The sequence below is a fragment of the Amphiura filiformis genome, chromosome 7, assembly GCF_039555335.1.
Source record: "Amphiura filiformis chromosome 7, Afil_fr2py, whole genome shotgun sequence".
Classification (NCBI taxonomy): Eukaryota; Metazoa; Echinodermata; class Ophiuroidea; order Amphilepidida; family Amphiuridae; genus Amphiura; species Amphiura filiformis.
The window spans coordinates 1,187,344-1,213,685 of NC_092634.1; the positions used below are offsets into that span (position 1 = coordinate 1,187,344).

Here is a 26,342-nt window from a genome sequence, read left to right on the forward strand (position 1 = left end):
GAACACAGCTGCCAACAGCTGTACGCGATGCAACAGCGATCGTATGTTGCGTATTTCAAAGTACAACGCAAACACATGACCATGGATACAATAATGAAAATACTAACAAATCATGAGTTAGCAAGGTTGGATTCACTTCCACGTTACGCACACACAGGCGTTCATCACACAGATCTACACAGAGAATCATCATGCTGTTGACAGCCGTGGTCATTCAATTGAAATTTCTAGTAGACTGGTTTTCAAGTACCCGGATGTTTCACTAGTATTATGGGACCACCTATAAATCTTCTCTGGTTAACAACTGACACCAACCTTTGACAGATGATGTGATTAATGTTGTGAAGAGAAACCTTTTTTGTGTATATCAGTACTATCATTTTTTACTCTGATGTGGCAGTGACGTCAGTGCGCATTTCATTGGCGCAGCTTCAAATCACTAACGTTCACACGCACATGCTTAAAGATAGCGGCGCAAAACAGCTGCCTCAACACGTTGACTGTCACTGCCACATCAGGGTGAAAAATGGTATAAACGTTTAAAAATTGGATTTAAATGTGAAAGCCGATTGCAGATTTCAAAGATCTTTCACAAATATTTTTGGGCTTTCAAAACACTGGTATGTGCAGAATTTTACAATAAAAGTCCTGTTTTGCACAAATGTGGTTTAAGTTAGACCAAGTCTAACTCTTCACTTAGCCTAACTAGAGTTTAACAAATTCTAATACTGTTTAAGACATGTGTTACATTTTTGAGAGATTCAAGTGGGCTATACTTACTGGTGGTGGTTCCCTACTTGTTGATGAAGGTTTGAGTACATTGGCTACATTAATGTCTTTTCCCTGGGCTACCTGATCCATAATAACCTGAAATTATAACAAAAACATGAAAAATATGTGATTAATGGGGTACTACACCCCTGTGGTAAATTTGTGACTATTTTTGTATTTTTCTCAAAAACTAAAAACACATTGGAAACAAAAGTTATGTACATTATTGGGGCAAGGAATCCAATTACTACACTGAAATTTCAGTGACTCAAGACAAGCGGTTCAGTATATATGACAGGAAATGAGGTACATCATAGCGGTACCTCATTTCTTATCATAAATAACGAACCGCTGTTCTTGGGTCACTGAAATTCCAGTGTAGTAACTGGATTCCTTGCCCCTATAATATACATAACTTTTGTTACCAGTGTGTTATGGCCACGCGTTTTGAACTCGCCACCCAAAGCGTTACATGGTCCGATTCTAAAAATGTCGCGTCTTTCAAGATTCAAGTGAGCTTATCTCAAGAGGTGTTAACCCTACCTCAACAAAAGTACACATTTTCTGAAAGGAAATTTCATGAGGAATCCAAAAATGGCATCAAAAATGAGGTAGGGTGAGAGGGTAACATCTTATGACTGAAAATATTTCACTTTCAAGGATCAAAATATAACATTTTTCCAAGCTCCCTATCTCACCCCCCTTCTGTCCTACCTCTAATTTCTTATCATATTTGGATTCCTCATCAAATTTCCTTCCAGAAAATGTATAACTATAGGGGGTTACCCCTTTTCATAATAAAATTTTGTGAATGCAAACTCACGGTAATTTCGAACTCTTAAAATTGTGAAATTTTTCTAACATAGCATTAAGGGTACCCTGGTAATGTTAAACATTCACTTAGATCTTAATAATCATATTTGCATGTATTCATAACATTAACTTCAATACAGAGAGCAAACTGTAAGCACTTCTAAGTGATTGGAAATGGTAATGTTAAGTACCTGTTTGTTACATGATGTCTTCTCATGATGCAAAACGTGTATTGCGTATTAATGTTAAATGGCAATCGCACACATAATGTCTGTATAGTCTTCATTGGTCAGAATGAAACTAGAGCGAGATTTCACCAGTTCAATTCCAAAGTAGAGAACACAGTCTTTGGGAATAACTGCTTTAGTATCAGGTTTTGCCTTGTATTTGTGGCTTTTTTGTGTGACACCGTTTCTGATTCATAATAATACCCGCTGATAACTTTAGTTCCTGTTGGATATTTGTGACCAAATTCGTCATCAACAGCTAAGTCCTCTATATTAACAACACCTTCTGAGGTAATATGAAACAGAAAAAAATCATAAAAGGAATCTGCACTTGGTCTGATGGCTACCACAGAGTCCTTGCACAGAACAGTGCTAATCATATCATAAGTCTCCTCAGGCTCATCTGTGTTAATCGATTCTGTAATACTTAGCTCATCAGGTGACTCTTCTGAGGCGCAGTCAGAGAATTTAACAAGCTTAAATGTGTCAGCATACTCCTTGTTTTTACAATTTTGATATTGCCCCTGCAGACAACACATACAGTAACATGTGAGTTCTCGAGTTTTTATTAGCCCTGAGCACACCCACGGAAGCTAAGCAATGCAGCTTCCGTGTACCAACGATTGTAGAGTAGACTGGCGGTCCTTTGTCGATCAACATCGCCATCTTTCACAAGGAAGAAGCGTCTTTTGTGGAGTTGACCTTGTGGATCTCTACTTAAGTGCTCTGTTGCAAATTGGTGCAGATCTTCAGCACTCCTTATAACAACATCTGTGCTGCGTATAATAGCCCTACGAGCTGCAAAAATTAAAAAACCAGCTGCAGCGTCAACTTCGCCTTTTCCATGTCCAGAAGAGCTGAAGTTAGCAATAACATTCGCGTTGATATGTTGTTTGCTGCAGCTGATATCACCAAATGCATTTTTAGATTTGTATTGTCCAGCACAACCATCAGTTCTTTGATGAATAGTTGTGAATTTGCAACCGAGTGAAGCTAACTCGGGCACTATAACTTTTGTAACTGTATGGTGAACAAATTCAAAATCATGAAGTGTATCATCTGAAACAAGAAGCCAGTGCTCTTTCACATGAGTGTCAGTACAATTATCACTTTCTATTGTGGGTCTCAATAAAACACATGAATGAATCGCTACCTGGGGAGGGTTCCAGTGCATAGACTGCGCTTCTTCTTGTGAAATAACTGTTAAATTTTCTGAAAAATCCATTTCGAGTACAAGATGATCTGCTGGTAAATTTTCTAATAAATTTTTCCACTGTTTGCGTTGCCAATGAGTGAGAAATAAGTGGTAAGGATACCCAATGAGTGAATCTTTTAAGTGCTCCAGCAAGTCGATGGGAGGGGTTTCTTTTTTCACAATATCTAGGTATTTTGACTCTTTACCATCTTTTGTTAGTCTTGTCTTATTCTCAAAACAATACCAGGTTACGGGATTTGTATTTGAACTTGCATGTTCTTTGTCACAGAAATTTAGCTTTTTAATTCCACATTGATCACATTTTTGTTTAAGGCAATTCAATTTATGGAATTGTTCTTCGTCTCTTTTGGGGCAAAGTGTTGCTTCAATCATTGAGTTCAAATCAGGATAACAATGTGCACAATTGTGATTTTGCTTAAAATTCTGCATGGCACGGAAAGCTTTTTTAACAGTGGTGCACTTTTGGCAGCAACACTGCTGTAAATCTCTGGCTGTGGCAGTTTTCACATAAAATGGTTTGCACTTGCGGAAAAAGGTTTCACTTATTTTGATTTCTGGATGTGCCGCTCTAAACTCAGCATAGGCTTCGCGGTAGGTTTTCGTCATTATGTGTCGACGATGGCAGAGAATCTCGTTGGTGCTTATTTTCTTTTTTACTTCTCCATGAGTTGAATCAGTTGACGGATGACTTGCTTCAGATTCCCAAAACTGACAAATGACTTGCTTCCACTCTTCTGGGATTTTCTCGCCCCGTGTTTTCCGAACAATATCAACTAAGGCAGATTCTTCTCCGGACATGATTTTTTCTCGTAGTTTTTCTTTTGTTAATTTTGTCACTGTTTTTTTATCAAAGCTCAGGAGTTTTGCTGCTTTTACAACCTTTTTGCTTTTTCGGATATTAGGCCCTACTGACATGGCAACAGTATTTTGTCTCAATTTGGCTGCTGCTTTGCTCCGCTTGTTTTTAACTGATGCAGAAAAAGAACTCTGATCTTCTGCCATTGCATCAAGCAGTTCATATCGGTCTTGTTTTTGTTTTGACATAATTAGACCTGAAGACTCTAAATGCTTGCGTGTCCTTGGAGACTCGGCCATCACTTTAACAAGGCCTGCTTTGGTTTTAGGACTTGATTTGATCTTTTCATTAATTGTTTCTTCCAGTTTTTGTTTACAGCGGGATTTACGGACTCTTTCTCTAACAGTAGATGGCGTTTGTTTCTGGTTTTTGTCTTCATTTTGCTGCTCACAAGAATGTGCTTTCAACTTGTAGTTTCTGCTCCATGATTTGCCACAATGCACACATGTGTGTTTCTTTTCCTCGTGGGTTAAGTTATGACGTTTCAGTGAATATTTTGTATTAAACTGCTTTCCACACACAGCACATTCAAGCTGACTGCTACATCTTCCTCTAGTTTTAGGAGTAGAGCGAGTTTCGGGTTTTGGTGTACTGCAAACAGCTTTGTGTCTTTTCATGTTTTCCGCACGTGTGAATGCTTTCCCACAATCACATTTATGTAAAACTACTTGCTGACAATGAGTTTTTTTATGACGCTGTAATGCATCCTTTCTGGAGAAAAGTTTATTGCACGTTTTGCACTTAAAACTTGATGATGATTCTGCGATGTGCTGTAATGAAATATGTTGATCAAGCTTTTCCTTCCGTGCATATGGTTCAGCGCAAATGTGACACATGAATGTTGGCTTGTGCTTGTGTTGGTCATTTATGTGCCTCTGAAGATTTGCTGTTTGTGAGAATTCTGCCAAGCAAATATCACACTTATATTGTACTCCTTCATGTTTCTTGAAATGCCTGTGTAAGTTATCCTTCCTGGAAAATGTTTTACCACAAATAGTGCAAGGATATTTAACAGGATCCATCATTAAAATCAATGGTGTTTAATAACAGCTTACAGACTACTTCAATAAGAGTTCCAGAAATCAGCTTCACAATAAATGTTATATGTCAGTGCAACAACTCAAATAGAATCATGCAGTTTATGATGCACACTCACTTTATATAGAAAGTCATCATCTCTTGTTGGCCCCTATCTTCAACTTGACACTTGTAGATCAATGACTCATTACCCAAATATGTAGGTCAATGACCTGTCCTACATTGTACAATGCACCTCAGGCAATTTTGCCTTGGGCTATTCCATTTAGCTTTAAGGGCAGAAGCTCATAAAATGAGGCAAAAACTTGCATATAGGCCAACCTTCAGTATGGGTGAATTACAGTACATTTAATTGCAGGTACAGGGATAAACGATCCTTGTTTCGCTGTTGTTTACAAATACTTATAGGGGTTATTTAAAATAATTGAATGAATTTAAAATGCCAATCTTACTTGTAAATTATAGCTGTGCTGTTTACCTGTAAAATAAGACCAAAATCATGTTTGTAGCCCCTACAGGAACAAAGTTGTGCAAGTTTAACACTAGAAACATTTCGCTCCCATAGAGTTTGTGTGTACCTCCTCCCCACCCCCTCCTCCCCCACCTCCACCCCCCTGACCCTTACCACCTCTATCAAGCATATTGTCACCATTTAAAATGCTAAAGAGTTTATATTCACAGGTCTGACAGAGCCTTTATTTAGCTCTTAAATGAGACCAATTTCATGTCAATACCTTTCTGTTTGGCCGAGATATCATGAATTGAACGGAACGGAATTTGGAAATACGTAACAACACCACCTTTTTTGGGTGGCGAGTTCAAAACGCGTGGCCTTATTAGTTTTTGAGAAAAGTGCAAAAATAGTCACAAATTTATCGAAGGGTGTAGTACCCCCTTAAGTATAAAGTGTGGGCAGAGGGATAAGGGTTCATACCTATAGCCTATATCAGTGCACAGTCTTTCACAGCCAAGCAGCACTGCACCTGTCATGTTTAAGCTCCCTTTGAATGGGGGATTCTAAATCTTGGCTGGCTGGGGAAAGCTCAGCACTGGTAATGAGCCCTATACACCCCCTATGGAAGACATGACCAAAATCTTCTACACAAGAGTGTGAATTTGGGGTTACAAAACTGTTAGTCAACACAATCCAAACCAAATACATACACGAGAACAAACAACTGTCCTCACCATATGGGGTTGCCTGAATGGGTGACTCCCATTTGAAATATACACCGCCTGGCCTGTACAGGAGATTAAGGTCATGTCTTCCATAGGGGGTGTATGGATTTCAACTGGAATAACCCATTTATGTTGTTAAGCAGAAACAGGGTAAAATTGAACAGAAATGGTCTTTGGAGATTTGTTGCTACTATGGAAAATATCTGTCATGATATTTTTTTCAATAAAACTGTGTGTCCCAAAAGTTATTAAAATACATAATAAGAACTTACCTTTGAGACAGTCTTGAGAGTATTAGGTGAATTGAGTTGTGTCAGCTGAGATATTAAACTCTGTACATGTTTCATGGTCAGACTCCCACTGTCTGGTGCAGCTTCTGTGTGGAAAAAGCAAACAATAAAGATTTGTAAACCACAAACACCACTGCTAGTTCACCCCTACATGTATGCTTATCAAGTATGGAGAGCTTATCAAGCATGTATCCAACTTCAAATATCTGGGCTCAATGATGGCCTCTAGTACCAGCGACCTAAACCAGGCAGAAAGCACTTGCTTGGACTGCTTTTTTAGACCACTTTTGGAAAAGTCCGTCAATCTCCATCGCAACAAAAATCATGCTTTTCAACATCACCTGTGTAACAGTGCCATTATATGGCTGTGAATCCTGGGTACATATCTGGTGACACGGAAGAGGCGCAGAATCAATCTAGGGTTATTCTGGTGCCCAGGGCACATGCCCTCCCTTGCCCCCCCAGCTACGCCACTGATGTGTCTCTTTCAGCACAATCAGTGCATCATGCCAAGAAGTATGCCTAGTCTGCCTGCCTGTGTCAAGTCGGGCAATTTCCCTAACCTGTACATTATACACAGACTATTCTCAATTTTATTACCCTAACAACCCATTACTGAAAATCACGAACAGCAATTTGTCAAAACGTGTTACGTGAAAGCACTATATCGCTCATTCTACAAAATCCGGTGCCAATAGCCTTTTTTCCATTCTTTGGTCCACAAACACTTTGTCGAGCATTTAGGGCATCAAATATGTTGTTTTTCTGGTAGAACTCCACGAGATCTACACGGACATATATAGTTTTCCATACTTTAAATGCTTTCTTCAGCCTGATTAACTCTTGCAAAGGGTCAAAAATTGCTAAAAATGCGTTTCCACTGCTCAAGTGTCAAATCTGACCCTGAATATTTTCTTTGAATAAATGCGATTTCTTTACATATTTGTTGTTTTTTAATTAGATAACGCACCATCATATTGTTTATCAACATTATTTTTTAGTGATTAAAACGTCTTTAATCCAAGTGTAATTCTAAAATAAATTGCACTTTCCACCAAAACGCTGTGAGCTACGTTACCCCTTTTTAACACACGTTATTGGAAAGAAGTAAAACAGATGTATCAATGTAATTTGCTGTTTTTGAAAGGAAACACTCATAGGTTTTTAAAAATCACAGTAAAAATCGTGATGCTGTAGCATTTTGGCATAGAAATGTTGTCAACATTGAAATTTCGACCGACCATGTTAAGATTGGTGAGCTACGTTACCAGGATTCTATAGTATGCACTTGTATTGCATGTACTTCCTAATAATATGTGAAAGCTACCAGTGGTCGAACCCCATTTATATTAGAATTAACCGACATAACGTTCTAACGTTCGCAAATCACATCAAAAACATTAAAAACCTGTGAACTACGTTACTGTGAGCTACGTTACACACTCATTTACGCATCTTTAAAACTTCTATGAAATGGTGAATTCGGGTTTACATTTCACTCAAGTGATCTTTAGTTTGCTTTTTATGACCTTGGATTGAGAAAAACCAGCCCATTTTGTAGCCGTAACGTAGCTCACATTACATTGAGTTTTAGTGTTAAAAAACATCATGACCTCCTGAAAGAAAAAAATATGCAAGTGGTGTTGGCAATCTTTTACATATGAAAGTAGTGATACATTTACTCTTAAAAAACACAAAAAGCAGGTATTTTTGAACAACTTTTATTTTTTCAATTTTTACAGTGGATTGGCACCCGATTTTGTAGAATTAGCGATATGTGTATAGAACGCAATAAAGCGTGTACATTCTATGCAGAGCATAACGTGTGGTTAAGCGTACAATTTTTCTAATATCCACAACTTGTGCTGTGGATACATGTACACGCTTTACCTTGATGTAAACAACTTCAAATATTTGAACAAAAAGTGATATTTTGGTAAAAGAATATAACTAAGGGTGGCTGCCTTAACCCTTATACCCAAATCAGGCCTTCATTTTTAAGGAGCGCGATTAAGGGTAGATGAGGTATTGTTGGTCGAAGCAGCCGCAAAATCGATTTTTATTGTCTAAATCAATATATTATTGAAAAATAACACTTTGATGTTTTGCAAAAGTTCATTCTACAAATCATATACTTTGAAAACTTGCTTAATTCATTGTCGTTAATGTGTTATGTACATTTTACAAAAGTGTTGTTGTTTCAGCCCTCATTACAACATAACTCAAGAACCACATGACCTACAAAAGTATTTCTGTGATATTTGAATTCTTCTACACGCTCGCAAGGAACTGAGTAATGCAATTTTTACCAAAGCTCACTACCATTCGCAAGATGTTGTGAACTACCAAATCGCAACACTTTAAAATAGTGTATTACCTTAAGCAGGCGCTCCTACCGCGCACCTCAAAGCATAGTCAGGAGCGTTAATAACAGCGCTCCTTATTCATATTTAATATTGTTTGAAGAGATGATTAATTTTACTGACGCTCATTTCAGACGAAATGTCAAAAATAAATACTCCAAGAACTGTATCACATCAGTCACTCTGAATACCGATCTGTTGAAAGAGCGTGCTAGTAAGGTTCTGCGAACGAAATAGCGCGACAATCAACTTGAGACCCAAATCATATCGGGTCATCTCATTATCGTTCCGAAAATACAAGTGCGAAGTTCGTTTCTCCATTAGAAAGATACGCAGTGCTCGGAAGCATGGTTCGGAGATCGCACATACGGCCATTTTCTTTTCAATCTGCGGCGTGTTTTGAAGATCGGTCAATGTAATAATAATGGCTGGGCACAGATATTGCCGTGGAAATTCTGAATTGCACTGTAAACATTGTTAAAAGAAGTGAGATTTAAACTTAAAAAGGACTGATTTTTGGTGATGTTAAAAACCACCGGTACGTAATATTATCGCCGGTCTGTTGGCCCTGTTGGATTCCATTGACTATTTGTATTTTTTAGCACCTTTCATCATGTTCATCAAATTGAGCTCCTCGAAAATCGCAGGAGAGTGATTTTGAGGAGCTTGATCGAGCTCCTCAACAAAACCAGGAGTGTGATTGATCGAGCTCCACCCAATTTTAAACGTGAAGGCCTGCCAAATAATGGGCCATTTCACTTGAAATTCACACTACCCCTGTGGAAGATTTTGGAAATATCTTCCAAAGGGGGAGTATGTTTTTCAAATGTAATTGGTCAGGGTTAATCATTTTGAAACCCATACTCCACCTGTATTATGGCTTTACCTATATCTTCCACAACTGGAGTGAGTATTTCAAATGGAAGTTACCCAATTGTCTATTCTAATCAAAATTCATACTCCCTCTGTGGAGTCTATAGCTAAATCTTCCACAGGGGAAGTGTGGATTTTAAATGGATTGGCGCAATGTGTCCTTGGTAGTAAACACGTTAAAAATAATGGGTTCAGCCACACCTCACCGATTATTTATGTTTTGCTGCCTTGGACACAATATTTGGGTGTAAAGGATAGGGTGTTTCCCTTCATTTCTTAAATAATATGGTTGAATAATTTCTTTGCCAAGAAATTGAATGTTTTCAACTTGAATTCCAGCAAATGCTCAGATTGCTTTTCATTTTTTTAAAAAAGGGATAACTATGATCTTTGTAATTTGCAAGTCAAACGTTTTTATTTCATTTGGTGACCTTTAAAAAGTGCCCAAGAGTGTGATGTGTACAAAAACATGCATGTTTGACACAAAATACACACACCTGTAATTCTATATTGAAAGTATCTTACCTGGTGGTGGTGGCTGTGAATTTGATTTCAGGTATGGATGGTTCAGAAGTTCTTGAATTGACGGTCTAACACGAGGGTCCCGAATCAGGCATTTCTGTAACAAAAAGACAAGAATCGTACATCTCACATATCGTTATGAATTCGGCAGACGGCCGAATCCGGATTCGGCTTTTGGTAAATTCATTTTTGGCATGCATTACTTTTGAATTAGAGAACAAGGGATCCATGCTTTACCTATAGAGGGCGGCATATCGATTTTTTAACGGTTATCGTCTTTGACCGTACTGTGAGTCACCGTTAGCTAACCCTGTATGCCGCCCTCTTTTGAATACTTATCATCTGATCTCCGTTAAAAAATTGACATGCTGCCCTCTATCATGTATAGCATCAATCCCTTATTCTCAAATTCAAAAGTAATGAATGCGTAAAATGAATTTACCAAAAGCCGAATCCGGATTCGGCCGTCTGCCGAATTCATAACGATATATAATAAACTCAACCCAGAAAGTATCGAAACGACTATAGATGGTCAGATATATCAGGAACTGAAATATATAGCAAAAACTTATTTAATGTATATAAAGCGCAGCTTACGCCTGCGCATTTGATACCTCTTTTGTTGCTCTCGATATCATTTGGTCGAGTTATAGGCGCTTGAGTGGCTTCAAGTCGGATTTTGAAAGTTGCACTTAGCTCCTATTCAAGCCAAATGCGTTGTACTGTGACCAATAAATGACCATTGCTTTTATCCGCCAAATTAAAATGAGTAAGTGCAACTTTCAAAATCCGACTTGAAGCCACTCAATTGCCCATAAACTCGACCAAATGATATCGTAGAGCAACAAAAGAGGTATCAAAATGCGCAGGAGAAAGCTGCGCTTTATATACATTAAATAAGTTTTTGATATATATTTCAGTTTTCGATATATCTGACCATCTATAATCGCTTTTGATACTTTCTGGGTTGAGTTTAGATTGTCAAAGTTATCCGTCACTATGACTTGCGCAATTATTTTGAGAGCTCAACATCCGTCACTATGGATTTTATCATAAAGTGTAGATCCGTCACTATGTAATGCACCTGACGATGTATGTTAGTTAATTGCTGCTTTGAGTTTTGATGCCTAAATACTGATTTGGCATTAAAATAATTAATTGTATCGTACGATCAGCAAATGACGAAATGTTTTCCACAATTCCAAAATGGCAGATCTGATTATAAATTGACCCTCTACATAGTACCTTACCTTTAAGACATCTAGTAAGAGTTTGTTCTCAATGTCAGGGAAGTTGATTTGATGCTGCGGATCACATATTGCCTGTAGTTTAACTAGTGTGTTGGTGATCTGTTGGAAGGGTGTGCGGCCATACACCATGTAGTACAAGATGCAACCCAGGGACCACACATCACTCTTACAGTTAATCTGTCAAAACAAAATTGATTGGAAATATTTATTTGCTACACGTTTGACTGTAGACTGGTATCAATATCATACTAAGAAGTCGCAAGGAGTATACATGTAGCGTTGTTGTTTTTTCAATAGCGTACACCATGGAAAAAAGGCTACGATCCTAGCGACTTCTTAGTATGATATGACTTAAAGAGAATTCTGACTGGAGAACAAATGACTGGGCTTGAGATGGCAGAGATGGAACTGACATCTTTGAGTTAACATCGCAAATAGGAAACTAAACTTCTTTGTCCATATCACAAGACACTCATGTTTACAGAGATGAGAGACAATATCACAAAGGATGGTTGAAGGATGAAGAAGAGGAAGACTAGCAGTATGATGAGTCCATGGATTATATCAAAAGAGTGAATTGGTATGAGCATCACAGATGCCTATAGACATGAGGATGATGAAAGCTCTCATTGGAACCGCACTAGTGCTACACTCGTTTTCAGAGAAGAATGGCAATCTTTTGCTTTGATTGATGTGAGCACTCTGTTAATGAGCGACATACACAGAGCTTAAGAGAGCACCGCTTTGCGCTGACCAACATTTTGACGCGTAATCGCCCAATCAGATTATCGGATTGTTGTTATGATTGTCAGATGATTGAATCAGCCAATCAAAACCCGCCACTTCCGTGTTTACATTGTGCACAATTTTAAAATGTAAACAACTGGGGTTCTTCTCTGCCAGAAAGTCTAGTTAATGCAATGTGATTTCAGAAAGAAAGTATTGACGTCACTGACAGGACTGAGCTTAAAATGCTCAAAACTACCAAGCACATGCAAGGAAATTTTGTATTGTTTTTACTACTTTGGGATTCAATAAATTAAATTTTACTAAAACTGACCTTTAACCTTGGCCTCCTGTGACCCCTGGAATCTACTTGTGGTGTTGGTGATGTGTCTTGGATAGCTTCTGGAGACATGTAATTCAGGGTACCCACTTGTGATTCTCTCACCACACTGGTTTTGTCTGCCTGGATGGCGTTGGCGATACCAAAGTCAATTAGTTTCAGTTTGCCCTCCACAAATAGAAAATTGGCTGGTTTCAGATCACTGTGAATTATACCTGAAAGAAAACAGTATAATTATCATGCAAGTCCAATTGTTATCTTGTCAGTTTCTTCTGTTTCCAAGTAATTTTGTATCAGGGATTTGAAAGATAACTCTGGTACGTTGGCTTGTAAGACCTAAATTTGAACAGGATGTGCTTTTTTACTTATAACTTCAGTACTGATCCTTAATGTTAAGCATAAAAGCTGGTTTACAAATTTCTCTTGACCAATTATGTTCACCGTTATATCACAGGATGTATAAACTTGACTTGACAAAGGAGGAATTGTCATACCTTGTTTATGTACAACCTCTACAGCTTGATAAAGGAGGGACTGTCATACCTTGTTTATGTACAACCTCTACAGCTTCCAGCATCTCCATCCAGTAAAACTTGATCTTCTCTCCATTGATGTTCTTATTTCTTTTCAGGAATGTTGACAAATCTACACTGCCTCGCTCCATCACGATGGCCAAGTGGTTGTCTGTCACTTCACTGAAAAAAATATTTTGGAAGAAATAATGGTTTCATCGATTCCAAGGCTTGTTTAAATATACAGAGAGGTGTAAGTGAGGTTATGATCCACTCCCTGAAAACCATGCGAGCCAAAGGCGAGCACCTCGGCAAATTTCTAGAAGCGTACGGGGGCTTGTCCGCGGATAAGGCTGCAGGGTATCACCCCCTCAAAAAAAATTTTGCACTTTTTATGACTTAATTATCATCATCCAATCCCGAAATGAATTTTTTTTTCTTCTTACATTTCGAATTTATTTTTGGCCACATTTCGAATTCGGGAATTTCACCTCTGACTTACATGTACACCTCTGTATACCAGTTGACACATTGTGAATCTTTGAGTCCAACTACCTATGTTTAAAATTGAAAACTAAAGACAGTTGGCAATTCCTATCCTTAAAATATACCCAAAAATACACTCAGTATTTTTTCTAACCTTTCTTTTTTTTTACTGCTGGCTGCTTGCACAGTGTATCTTAATTATATGCAAATTTAGTACAACCTCACCTTTGATCAGAAAACACAAGGTATTATGAACGATAAAGTAGACTGTCTGGTAACTTACTAGTCATATAGTTTAATGATGTGGTCTGATTTCCTGAGTTTATGTAGCAGTGTGATCTCATTCAGATATCCCTTTATGGTCATCTCATCTGCATATTCTAAGTTGACACTCTTGATGGCTAGTACTTTCTTGTCCTCACTGAAAGCTTCAAATACCTATCACAGAGAAGTAAAAATGGATATTTTTTCATTAAATTTCTAAAATAATAATAATAATAATATTTATTTCTTATATAGCGCCATTACATCAAATAAAATTATTTACCATAGATTCTAGATAGCACAAATGCTATAATAGCCAAAGCAAGCTGTTGAGACTTGGGGCCATCTCAAAACTTGAAAAACATAAACAAAATTAATTCCAACATTTACTGAATCAGTTTGAATTGATTACAGATTCAGTGACAAAACCATAAAATTTTTCATCTCATAGATCTTTTAACGGATATGGGGCATATCCGTTGTAGTTCTGACACTGTCACTAAGTACTAAAAATCAAAAACTAAATTTCTTCAAGTTAGTATGTACCCCTGACCTCTACTATAGTACAATAATTTTTTCAAGTTAGTGTAGGCCTATATATTTGTGCAAATTACACCTCTTTTTTATAAAACTTAACAAAGTCAACTTGCAATGTGGAGATATATAACAGCTACCGACTGCTTTTTCATTTTGAATTTATTTCATCAACATTAGGCCTCCAAATGCCCTGATTGCCCCTAATCTGATTTTGCAAGCAAGCATCAATAAATCTGATTTTATAATATTTGTATACCAAGATAAGAAATACATGTATGCAAATAATCTTCTGAAACTTTTACATTATCAGCCAGAAAATAATATTTTACCATCCACCATTATTATCCTTAATTGATACAATGTAAAAGTTGTGCTATCAGTGATTCGCACAATCAGCAACTCTCAAATCATCAAAAATAAGATTTTTGCATTTTTGTGAAGATAATGGCATAATGGGTGTGCTAACATACCTGCAAGTGATACAACTTAAAACAACCTAAATAAGGGTAAAATGTCACCATTTTGGCAGTGTTTGGGGGAATTGTCCATGTACACAGACACATGTAGCTACACACAATTGATTGGAACTTCATATTGATCAACACTGCCGTTTTCTTCTTTTTGCCAAGTCTTTAAGGTGGTACTACAACCCTTGATAAATACTATTTTTGCATTTTTCTCAAAAACTAATAACACACTGGTAACAAAAGTTGGGTATATTATAGGAGCAAGGAATCAGTTACTACACTGGAATTTCAGTGACTCAAGACAAGCGGTACGTTGTTTATGATAAGAAATGTACCGCTAGAATCTACCTCATTTCTTAACATATATTGAACCACTTGTCTTGAATCACTGAAATTTCAGAGAAGTCATTGGATTCCTTGCCCATAACTTTTGTTACCAACGTGTAGTTATTTTTTGAGAAAAATGCAAAATTAGTCATAAAATTTATAACGGGGTATAGTACCACCTTAATGTGAAAAGAAATTATACCTAATGACAATTTCATTTTTCACTTTCATGCTATTTCTACAATTTTTTTTACACTCTAGTTGGGATCTCCATCTATTTTTTTAAACTTGTTGCGAACTGACTTGCATCGTTGGTTGCACTGTCTGGCACTGATGGCAGCCTTTTATAGTTATATGTAAGCAAACCTTTAAGAGCGCCACCTGCTAATAACGTGATTGTGGTGACAGAGTTGTGAAAACCAGGTCAGCTGGAGAATGATGAACCAGTCATAATATTCATGCTTCAATGGTCCTCATGACAACATGAACTTTATGCGACTTCTGTATCTATTGTGGACTGATATTTTCCAATTCACTGGATCTTTTTTCACACTTGCAAAAATACAAAATATTTTACCTTCAGAGTGAAATTTTTATGCTGCATAATTTATGCTTCCACACATTTCTATTTAAAGATAATGCAAAATTTAAATGCATATACAATAAATAGATCATGGGTTTTATAAAAAATATTGTTGTATTAAACTCAAATCACCAAAGTGAGAGTAGACACTTGATCCCTGCTCAAATGCAATTCCATAATATTTGACTATATAGGCCTCTTATATTCAGCTGCTAGCTCTGTGTTCTCGTATTAAATTTGGCAATGGATGGCTGGATATAGAACATTCACTAATTTTCACATGTACTATGTACATACAAATGTATATGTTACCATTCATTGCACACGGTCGATTACCAGAGTATCCTTTGACCCTTTGCAGTTTGTGCTCATGAATTCCCATCCCACATATCTGTTCACATGATGGTATATTACAGGGGAAATTTGCCTTCAACCACACCCATACATTGCATCATGCACATTGTATGTGATGATATATCCCAGCATGCTATAGTGCAATTTAGTGCGTAATCATTTGCCGGGTGAAAAAAGGTCTAAAATAACACATACGCAAAAGTTAAGTTTACAAAGAGGCCTCTTCATGCACGAATAAATAATAAAACATTGTATGTACTACACTTGGGAATAATTCTTCACAATTTAATTATTTTCACAATTTCTAATTCCAAAAATGGTTTTAATAATAGTGAGCATGTCTGTCACATGACCAGTTCAGTAGGTCAGTTGGCTGCCGTGTCTCGCAGGTTCCAGACGCATCATACATGTGCATAGCATGTCTACAAAATGGTATCCAACTTATTTCCAAATTTTGTCTGATTTCAGCTACTGGATGACAGACAACATTCAAATGTGCAAAACATATGAAAATATCTGTACTTTAAAGATGGCATCCAAGATAATATCTCTTACGATTGCAATCAATTATATTGCAACAGCACACGGAAGCGCACCATTTATAGACGATATTACCAGACTGGAAGGGGAGAGTCTCACACTCTCAGCAAATGTCACTTCAGACAACAGTAGACTTTATGTATGGAAGCAGAGCCGTCAGTTAGAATGGAGCGGCGGAAGCAGTTTTGCTTTCATGACAACCCAAGGTGCTGAATTCAAAGACAAGCCTGAGCGAACAGAAATACGACTAACAAAAGAAAATGGTGCTGGAACTCAAGTGGAACTGATTATTGATCCAGTCAATAGATCTGATTATGCATTATACTGGCTTGAAGAATATGAACTTCGCAAAGTAACCGATTACCTAGGCGATCTATCTTTTGAGAAAATTGGGACGGTAATATCTACCCAAGCTTTTCTACAAAAATCAACTATTATAAAGCTTAGGACGGAATACTTGCCTGGAATTCCAACCTGTAAGAATAATGCAACTGGAACTGATGGCATGGTATTTATCACATGTCTTTTTGATCGTGCTATTCCCACCCCATGTGTCACATTACTTAAGGACTCAGGGGAAGTGATTAAAAGGGCCTGCTTCGGCTATTCTAATCATGGCCATCAATACGGGTTTAGTGCAACCGTGCCAGAAAAGGAAGGTCCGTACTTATGTGTGGTAAAAAGTGAAGCAGACTTGACTTTCGAGGAAGATTGTGTGTTTGACATTGGTAATAGAGGCACAACAAATAAACCATCAATTTCAACGCCAACCCCTTGCACTCTGTCGGATGCAACAGCAAACAATGATTTTCCTGAAACTACCACTTATGATGCCAAAACTCACGCTAAACGGCAAACATATATTGCTGCTGTTGTTGTTCTTACTATTGCTGTTGCTGCAGTAATAGGATTATTCTTCTATTGTAGGAAAAGAAAACAAAGGCCCAAATATGATATTGAAATGGGAGTAGTTTCATCAGTATCATGATCTATAAGACTATAGACCACTTGACATCATTGTTAATCAACAAAGGCGAGGGATTGGTCTGTCCATATGCCCGAATCTAATCGCTTCACTGTTCAATGGCTTTCTTGTACTATATGAAATGTGGTGGGAGATTTCCAATACACATGCCCTGAGCAGACTGGGTGCGACGCACACTGCAGGGCAAAGAACAATGGAAAGTACGTACCATAATGCGTGCGCATACTGCCGGGCAATGACGTCACATGTCAAGTGGTCTATAGGATTTATAGTCAGATGGGATTTGAAAATTCTATGTGGCATTTAAACATTCATAACCTATCAAAATATTTAATATGCATTCATCAATCTTTATTTTCAGTAAATGTGCAGTTCGAAGCTATCAATGTTGGGAGAGACAAATTATATTCACAGAAAGGGCCAGTGCACTGGTCAGTGGTCATCTGCTATGAAAATGTTTAAGACTGTTGCTTTGGAAGTTATACATACATTGTACATAATTAACTACATGTAGAAGTTGCTATTACAGCAAGCTATGTTGAAGGTTTGTTATGTCGAAAGCTTGCTATGTAGAAGTTTGCTATGTAGATTATACCCTAACCCTAACCATATTCAATATGCCAAACCTTATTTCATATTTGACATCAGGGTGTTAGCCACCCATCAACCTGTCATGGGTCATGGGACCAGCAAAATTGACCATTTCGGTAAATCCCATAACTCGTTTGCGGTTAGACTCCAGATGTCGTCATTTGACACCATGCTGATGCGCATGTTGTTTAGCGAACATCGCTACTGCACATTGAAAGTCGGGATGACATCAAATGACGACATCTGGAATCAAAAAATGGGATTTGCCAAAAGTCAATTAATGCCTGTGACATATGCTAAATTCTAAAACTTATAAAAGCAATGTTTGCAGAAGTTCTGTGAACTGAAAACAAGACCAGTATAGCAATAACTATTTGAACTGACTGAACTCTCATGAGATGCAGAGGTCTGGTTTATGTTTACAGGGTCAAATTTTGGACAGTTGGTCAAAATGATGGCCATGTTTCAAATCCTAGCTAAGACCCTGTTAGGCATACTTGACAAACATTGTACCTGTAGTGAATCTTATTTTCGCCATGGCAAACTTTTGACATAGTGGGTGGAATCGTTGGTTCTGCTACATGTAATTGCTATATTCTACATGTACAACTACAAATTTGCTTCTGTTTTAATTTGCTGGCAAAAAGAAGAGAACTTGATTAAGTTTATCTTTTACTGCCATTTTGATCAGCTGAAATGATATATATATCATATAAATGCATGTTCACAGCCAAATTACATGCATGTTCAAAGCCAAATTACATGCATGTTCACAGCCAAATTACATGCATGTTCCCAGCCAAATTACAAGCATGTTCCCAGCCAAATTACATGCATGTTGACAGCCAAATTATGTCATGTTCAAAGCCAAATTACATGCATGTTCAAAGCCAAATTACATGCATGTTCACAGCCAAATTATGTCATGTTCAAAGCCAAATTACATGCATGTTCACAGCCAAATTATATCATGTTCAAAGCCAAATTACATGCATGTTCACAGCCAAATTACATGCATGTTCACAGCCAAATTACATGCATGTTCACAGCCAAATTACATGCATGTTCAAAGCCAAATTACATGCGTGTTCACAGCCAAATTATGTCATGTTCAAAGCCAAATTACATGCGTGTTCACAGCCAAATTATGTCATGTTCAAAGCCAAATTACATGCATGTTGACAGCCAAATTATGTCATGTTCAAAGCCAAATTACATGCGTGTTCACAGCCAAATTATGTCATGTTCAAAGCCAAATTACATGCGTGTTCACAGCCAAATTATGTCGTGTTCACAGCCAAATTATGTCATGTTCAAAGCCAAATTACATGCGTGTTCACAGCCAAATTATGTCATGTTCAAAGCCAAATTACATGCGTGTTCACAGCCAAATTATGTCATGTTCAAAGCCAAATTACATGCGTGTTCACAGCCAAATTACATGCGTGTTCACAGCCAAATTATGTCATGTTCAAAGCCAAATTACATGCGTGTTCACAGCCAAATTATGTCATGTTCAAAGCCAAATTACATGCATGTTCATTGTTCACAGCCAAATTATGTCATGTTCAAAGCCAAATTACATGCATATGTCAAATATATGTACTTACAGATGTACTCCTACAAATAAAGAGGCATATATTGATGTTGACTATATTTTGCAAAGCAATTTTGAAAGGAACAAATCATTTATGTATACAGACACAGGTGCTGAACCAAAACATTCTTTTGTAAAAAATAATCTTCCATGTATGCCTTCCATCTTATTATGTTTCCTGTGCGCCAATTCTACCTTGCTTTTATTGTTTCTTGATTTTTCCTTTTGCACATAAGTTACTCTAATGCGAATTGTCCTTTTGATTAATGAGTTCACAATAGTTTTCTTATGTTAAAGTCTTTCATCCAAGGTCACAGCAGTAAATCTGTGTGTTTCTACTGGGGATTGGTTGGCGGGTAATGCGGTTTAGTTTAGTTAGAGTGTTACCAGTTAATATGCCCAGTGGAAACAGATCGGTTCAGAGTGATGTGGTGTGGACACCCGGTAACCGTGATCTATCTCATGAGGTAGACCATGTGGTGTGACACCCGGTATTTCTGCCAAGGTGGAAACACAACGGTTAACGGTTGCTGGGGGTTGAACTTCTTTTATATTGATTTTATGTATCACATCGTGACCTTAAAAGCAGCTTGGGGGTCAGAAAAATACTTTCAGCACTTCAGCACATCCGGTACACACCACATCCCTTATTTTAAGCACCCGTAGAAACGTGGTGATTGTTGCAATTGCCTGAATTGGATTGTAGGTAATACTTAAATACCAGATAAAAATACGGAGTGTTCAGTGTAAACACACAAAGAGTCCATTATGACTAAAATTATGATAAATGCTGATTGTACAGCTTTGGTACATCTTTGGATTGCAATATTAAGTGTCAAATACGATCAGTTGAATACAGTGTTATTTGTTCACCATATATTTTTAAACAACTGGGTCTGTCTTACCACTGTCACCAACAATTTGTGAAGCAATTGGGAAAAATTATTTTGAACAGAATACTCTCTCTAGCACTAGGATATATATTTCAAGTTTTATTCATGTCATTTGTACTATAACTTGTTCCTTCAAGTGTCCACAGTGCTAAAGTAAGTCATTTTACATGAGCGGTTGGTTGTCATTCATTTCAGTGCAGACACCTTTATATTGGTCAACTTCAAAATGGCCGGTATACGCATTAACAATGTGAATATGTGATGGCATCTTTTAGGGGCATTTGGACATGATAATAATCAAATAACACACAAGCACCTTTTAAATGTAAATCCAATAAAAAGTAAGATTCAGGTGCATTTTTGGGGTGGGGTGGGGGAAGGGAAGTGTATCATGTACGTACTCCAGGCATTTACTGTGCATTGGTAAGCTTCACTGAATGGTTTGGATGGGTGGGCGATAGTATCGCATTCTGCATGTTCAAAAAATTGTGGCTAAGCGCTTATCAGGGCATGGGCGCTTAATGGAACAAACACAGTATTAATTGTGCCTGTCTTGCAGGAAATTACAGTTATAGATAATGGTGAATTCAAACACCCCACCATCTTTGATCAGGTGTGGGAGGAAAATCTGGGGGTATTCATGTTTTGATCGGAATGCACGGTGTACTTGTATTAAGGGTGTTATCGATAGAGATTTTGTGTATCGCCATGTTGGAAGAAAATACTTCCGACAATCGACATGTATCGACAGTCAACAACCTGACAGCGTGGGAAATATCTTAACTTGCCCATTGCACCAACCTCCAATTAAGCTTACCTAATATTCATCAAAACAAATGCTCTACAAAGATCGTGTGTGTGGCATTACTGCTCTACCCCCACGTGATCTGCACAATAGTGAACATTATGTCATGATATTCCAAAGCTGTAATTGGTTGGAAGGTGCCCATGTCACTGACATGATATTTACATAAATGTGTTTGTCCATTTATTACGGTAAATTCACATCACTGTGATGACATATCTTGTGCATGTCATATAATTTGTGAATACAATTCTATGCTCCTGGTTGTGGGGGTATGTCTTGGTGTATAATTTTTGTTGACCGTGTGAACTTAAGGTCAACAAACTTAATCATGTCGGGTGTCACAAGTTGGCCCGTGGATGAGTGCACGAGTGGCTAAACTCTCTATGCCGGGGGTGTGGCCTAGTAATTTTCCGTACAAAAAATTGCTTTCTTGCATGAATGGTAGTTTCCTACTCCTAGTTTGTTTTGGTCTTGTGCTATTTATATTTCAAGTGTTTAAGCTATCAGCGACTAGTGGCTTTTGATGTTGGGAGACAGTACATCGTTCATGTCGTTTGTGTATCGATACTACCATTGAGTGTACCGACATGTCAGAAGTCTGTGAATTTATCGACAGTCGATAACAGGCCAAACTTGTATGTGACACCATGATTTGGATACATTATGCATTCCGATCAAATCAAGATTTGAAATGCTCACAAAAGACAATGTTATTTTTATATGATATGTGACCATCCACCACAACTGAGCCCGGATGTCGCCAGTCGGATGTCGCCACTATTGAGATATGCTCCATTGAACTTAACAATAAACAATAGGAAAAAATAGGATTTATTGACTGTTTTATTGATTTTTCACTACTTAAATGTCAAGTACTATAGACATGATATACATCATTTTAAAGCTAATTTCAAGCAGAATATTTTGGTTGAATATCTCAAAAATGATGGCGACTAAAAATATGGCGACGAAAAATTGGCGACTTCAGGGCTCAGTTGTGCTGGATGGTCACATATTAGATGCAGAATATTACTATGTGCTGTTGGCAAGAACCTGAATACCCACAAATTTCATCCATGGCTGTCTACGCAATTGACCTTTTTGGTAAATCCCATCTTTGCGGGTAGACCTGAGATGTTGTCATTTGATGTCATACCGATGCACACATCGTTTAACAAACATTGTTACTGGGCATCATTACTAGGCATTTTAAAGCTGTGAAGAGTGCAGTGGTGATGTGCGCCTGCAAAGGCTTATGGGATTTACTGAAATGGTCAATTATACAGAGTGTAGCTAAAGGTTTTCCAAATTCTCCTCAGTATCTATTATGTACAGTATTGGCACTCATCAATGCAAACTTTATATTGTTAATTTTATACCAAAGTACTGTCAAGTTTTGATTTTAAATGTATGATAATGTATGATAACCACCAGTTTTGCGATGCGTTGCTTTGCGATGCGTTGCCGCACTGCATCGTACTGCAAACTACTGCATTGCGATATCGCAATGAAGTTAAATACATTTTAACTTGGAATTGCGACGAGTTGCGCTGTGTTGCGGCAAAAAGTAATCGATATATCGGCATCGCAAAGCAATGCATTGCAAATGCGGTGGTAGTATGAACAGACCTTTAGGCACCTTGGGAGAACAATGCCAGTTCATTGAAAGGTCAACCCAGATTAAATAAGAATGAAATAAATAAATGGATTTGATATATATGGTCAATTCCAGCCAAAGCGGGACAAAATTCTCTCTGGGGGCCATTTTGAAAATGTTTTCCTTTTCAATTCTAGACTTATCAAATGAGACGATCATATCTAGTGAATCATCAGGTGGAAGTGCCATCGGATTGAAAAATAACTTTTCTTGCTAGACCAAATAAAGTGTTAAATGCGCATATGCATGTTACCCACAATTCAAGCCTTTTTCACCTGTTTACGCCATAAAATTTTACTTTCTTTAATATCTTTCAATATTTTATGTGTGACTCATATACACTAGAAATCGGTGAAGACTTTGCACGTAAAATAGAATTTTATTACATATATCTACAAAGAAATATTTTGGTTATTACACATTTTAAGAAAGAACCAGGTGTACAGTTAAGATTGTGTCAATTCTTCGAACTCTTTCCAAAGTGGCTGTCATTTAACATTACTGTATTATTTTGAAAGATTAGAATAAATGCTTCATATAAATATAAAGTTAGATTTTGTATCTAAATCGCAGGATGAGGATCTCGGATGGATTCGTGGGTAACAGCGTCTGGAAAATAGCAATTCCTATTATTTTTTTTAAATAAAAATTAAAAAGACTTTTCCGTATGTCAATAATTCAGGCTGCAATGGCACTAAAATGAATTTTAATCAAAATACAAACTACATGGAATATTTAGAATGGATCATTATGGCATTTTGGGTATAAAATTTTGAGAATAATGAAGTTGCCAAATTCAAATAGACAGAGCAAACAGTTTTATATTATTATTTTAGTAAAATCATTCCATATTTTCATGCAGCAATATTCTATTAACTCGTGTTTGACAGTTCCTATGAACTAAAACACTATCAATACATTGTTAACTATAATTTAAGTAGGGATTAAGTGGGTAACCAAAATGTTCGTGGGTAACACATATTTGAAGGTATGTATTGGTAAGCGGCAAAATAGAAAATATTACAGAAGGTTGGAAACCATCATGCGGTTATTCCTCCATTGTGTTTCAATAATTCCCGTTTATCTAACCAATTGCATTTACCAAAAAAATGGTAATTTAGGATAATCAATCAAAACTTCATGATACAGCTTCAGTATACCTTCAAGAGGACGCTATTAAACAGGACTGTTTTGGAACCTATTTCGCATGTTTTCAAAATTGAAGATGCATAAGAAACATATAATTTATGAGTAAATCCTTGGATTCGTGGGTAACGCCGAATTCGTGGGTAAAGCTATAAGTACTATAGTACCGTTTGGGGTTTGCGTTTCTTAGGTGCATAAACTGTAAGTACTGTAAGAATTATAGCATACCCATGGCTTGAATATGTGCTGATTTAAACTTAAAATAAACAATCTCCTTGTTTTTCAAGGTTAGCATCTATTCGGGATTCGTGGGTAACAAAAGTTTAAACCGTCAGAGATTCTTTTTTAAAGCGGTGAACGTATTTTTACGATTTACAATTTTAAGCGCTTGTCAAACTAAATTCAGTGTCCAAATTCATTAAATGTTAATTTAAGTTATGGCAATTATATTTGCTGGACTCGTGGGTAACAGTTGATACGTGGGTAACGTCAAATTTGATTTTATGGAATTTTATGGGTAAAACGTATTTGCATAAAATAATCACTTGGACCTCAGAATTATAGAACGAAACTTCGTTTCATGATATAGTCATTTATGGCATATTCACTTAACATTTTTCAGAACGATCATTTTATTTTTGATACGCTGGTAACAAAATTATTAGCCAAATTGACTTAATGGCCTCTAGAGTCCACAAACTTTGGTGGAATTAAATCGTTTTGCATATGATGAGAGATCATGCAAGCGTCTTTCTAACGGTAATAATTTCATTTTGATTGAAGGACATTCAATGACATATATGGTGCTTTATCTTTGAATTCGTGGGTAACGCCAATTCATTTAAGCCATCATAACTTGTCCCCTGGTATGACTTGATAGTAAAGGCCTATATGCACAAAGAGAGCACATTGGACGTGACATGATATGCTCCATCAATAACGTGATTTCCTTTATTAATGACATTTTAAAGTGGAAAGTTAACATAGAGAGAATTTTGTCCGCTTTCGCTGGAATTGACCATATATATATTATATAATATAGCAACTTTTTACTCATAGTTAGACTATCTTTTGAATAGAGCGCTCAATCCCAGTAAAGGGAGAGCATAATATATGCATGTAAAGTTTTATTCAGATTTCCTTTGACATCTTAACCATCGCAGTATACGCGCTTGTGACGGCAAGAGTGTGCATTGGACCTTGTGCAAATAATACGCGCTGGACGACTAGCAGTACGCTTAATTTGTAAAAGGAAATCTGAATAACAGTTTAATAAACAAAAATATGTATATACATTACCATCATTTTTATGCAATAATCAACGAGAAAAATGACCAACGAAAAACAACACCTTTTGAATAGCAATATGTTGTTGTAATATTGAATAATATATAATGTTGCGTGTACCTGAAGTAATAACCTGTATAATAACACTGTTGTAATTTGTAAGATTCAGGTAACATGCACAGGTTGCCTTCCTAAACTTGAACAAACAATATAAAAGTTATAGCCAAAATAATAAATTCTCGATCATGAGAGGATGTACCTTCTGCGTCATATTTTTCATAGAATAACACAATCGCGCGACCTGCATGACCGAACCTTGACCTTGCCTAGCAACGACTGTGTGATTGGTCAATTCTCAAAAGCTGTGTTTTGCGCCCGTAAGCGCCGGTCTTTGCGTAATACGCCGGCGCAAATAACTGTGCGTTCAAGTTGGCTCTCATGATCGAGAATTTATTATTTTGGCTATAGTGTACAGTATTTTATTTAAGCTGTTCGATTCTGAGTGACATTTTTCATTGTGAAGATTGAACAACTGAAAGATTGCTATTAAAATGTATTAACAAAATGCTGATTAAATCAAATTTTGTTTGAGATTATAACAATATTTGTTGTTCGATATATTGCATACTTTTTGTGCTCATGTGTCCTGTGCACATTTTGGGTTACTCCTACATTAAAGAAATCAATCACCAACACTAGTCTAATGTGAAAACTTCATTGAGGGATTATCAGCTTTATTCCATACAATCCCTCAATTAAGTCTTCACGCTAACATTGCATGTCTCACATGGAGAAACAGCTGATTTTGTGAGTCCTAGAACTCTTTGCAAATAAACAAACCCAA

The 26,342-nt window shown here is 37.1% G+C and overlaps 1 protein-coding gene across 1 annotated transcript in view; it reads right to left on the minus strand.

The window, feature by feature from the left end:
* LOC140156608 (dual specificity protein kinase TTK-like) overlaps positions 1–26,342 on the minus strand; it is a 71,871-nt gene that overhangs the window by 32,848 nt on the left and 12,681 nt on the right. The window contains exons 11-17 of the mRNA XM_072179546.1: positions 13,746–13,900; positions 13,008–13,159; positions 12,459–12,679; positions 11,399–11,575; positions 10,152–10,245; positions 6,373–6,476; positions 781–867 (exon numbers count right to left, since the gene is read on the minus strand). Of these exons, the coding sequence (XP_072035647.1) occupies positions 781–867; positions 6,373–6,476; positions 10,152–10,245; positions 11,399–11,575; positions 12,459–12,679; positions 13,008–13,159; positions 13,746–13,900 (990 nt within the window). The remainder of the gene's footprint in view (positions 1–780; positions 868–6,372; positions 6,477–10,151; positions 10,246–11,398; positions 11,576–12,458; positions 12,680–13,007; positions 13,160–13,745; positions 13,901–26,342) is intronic.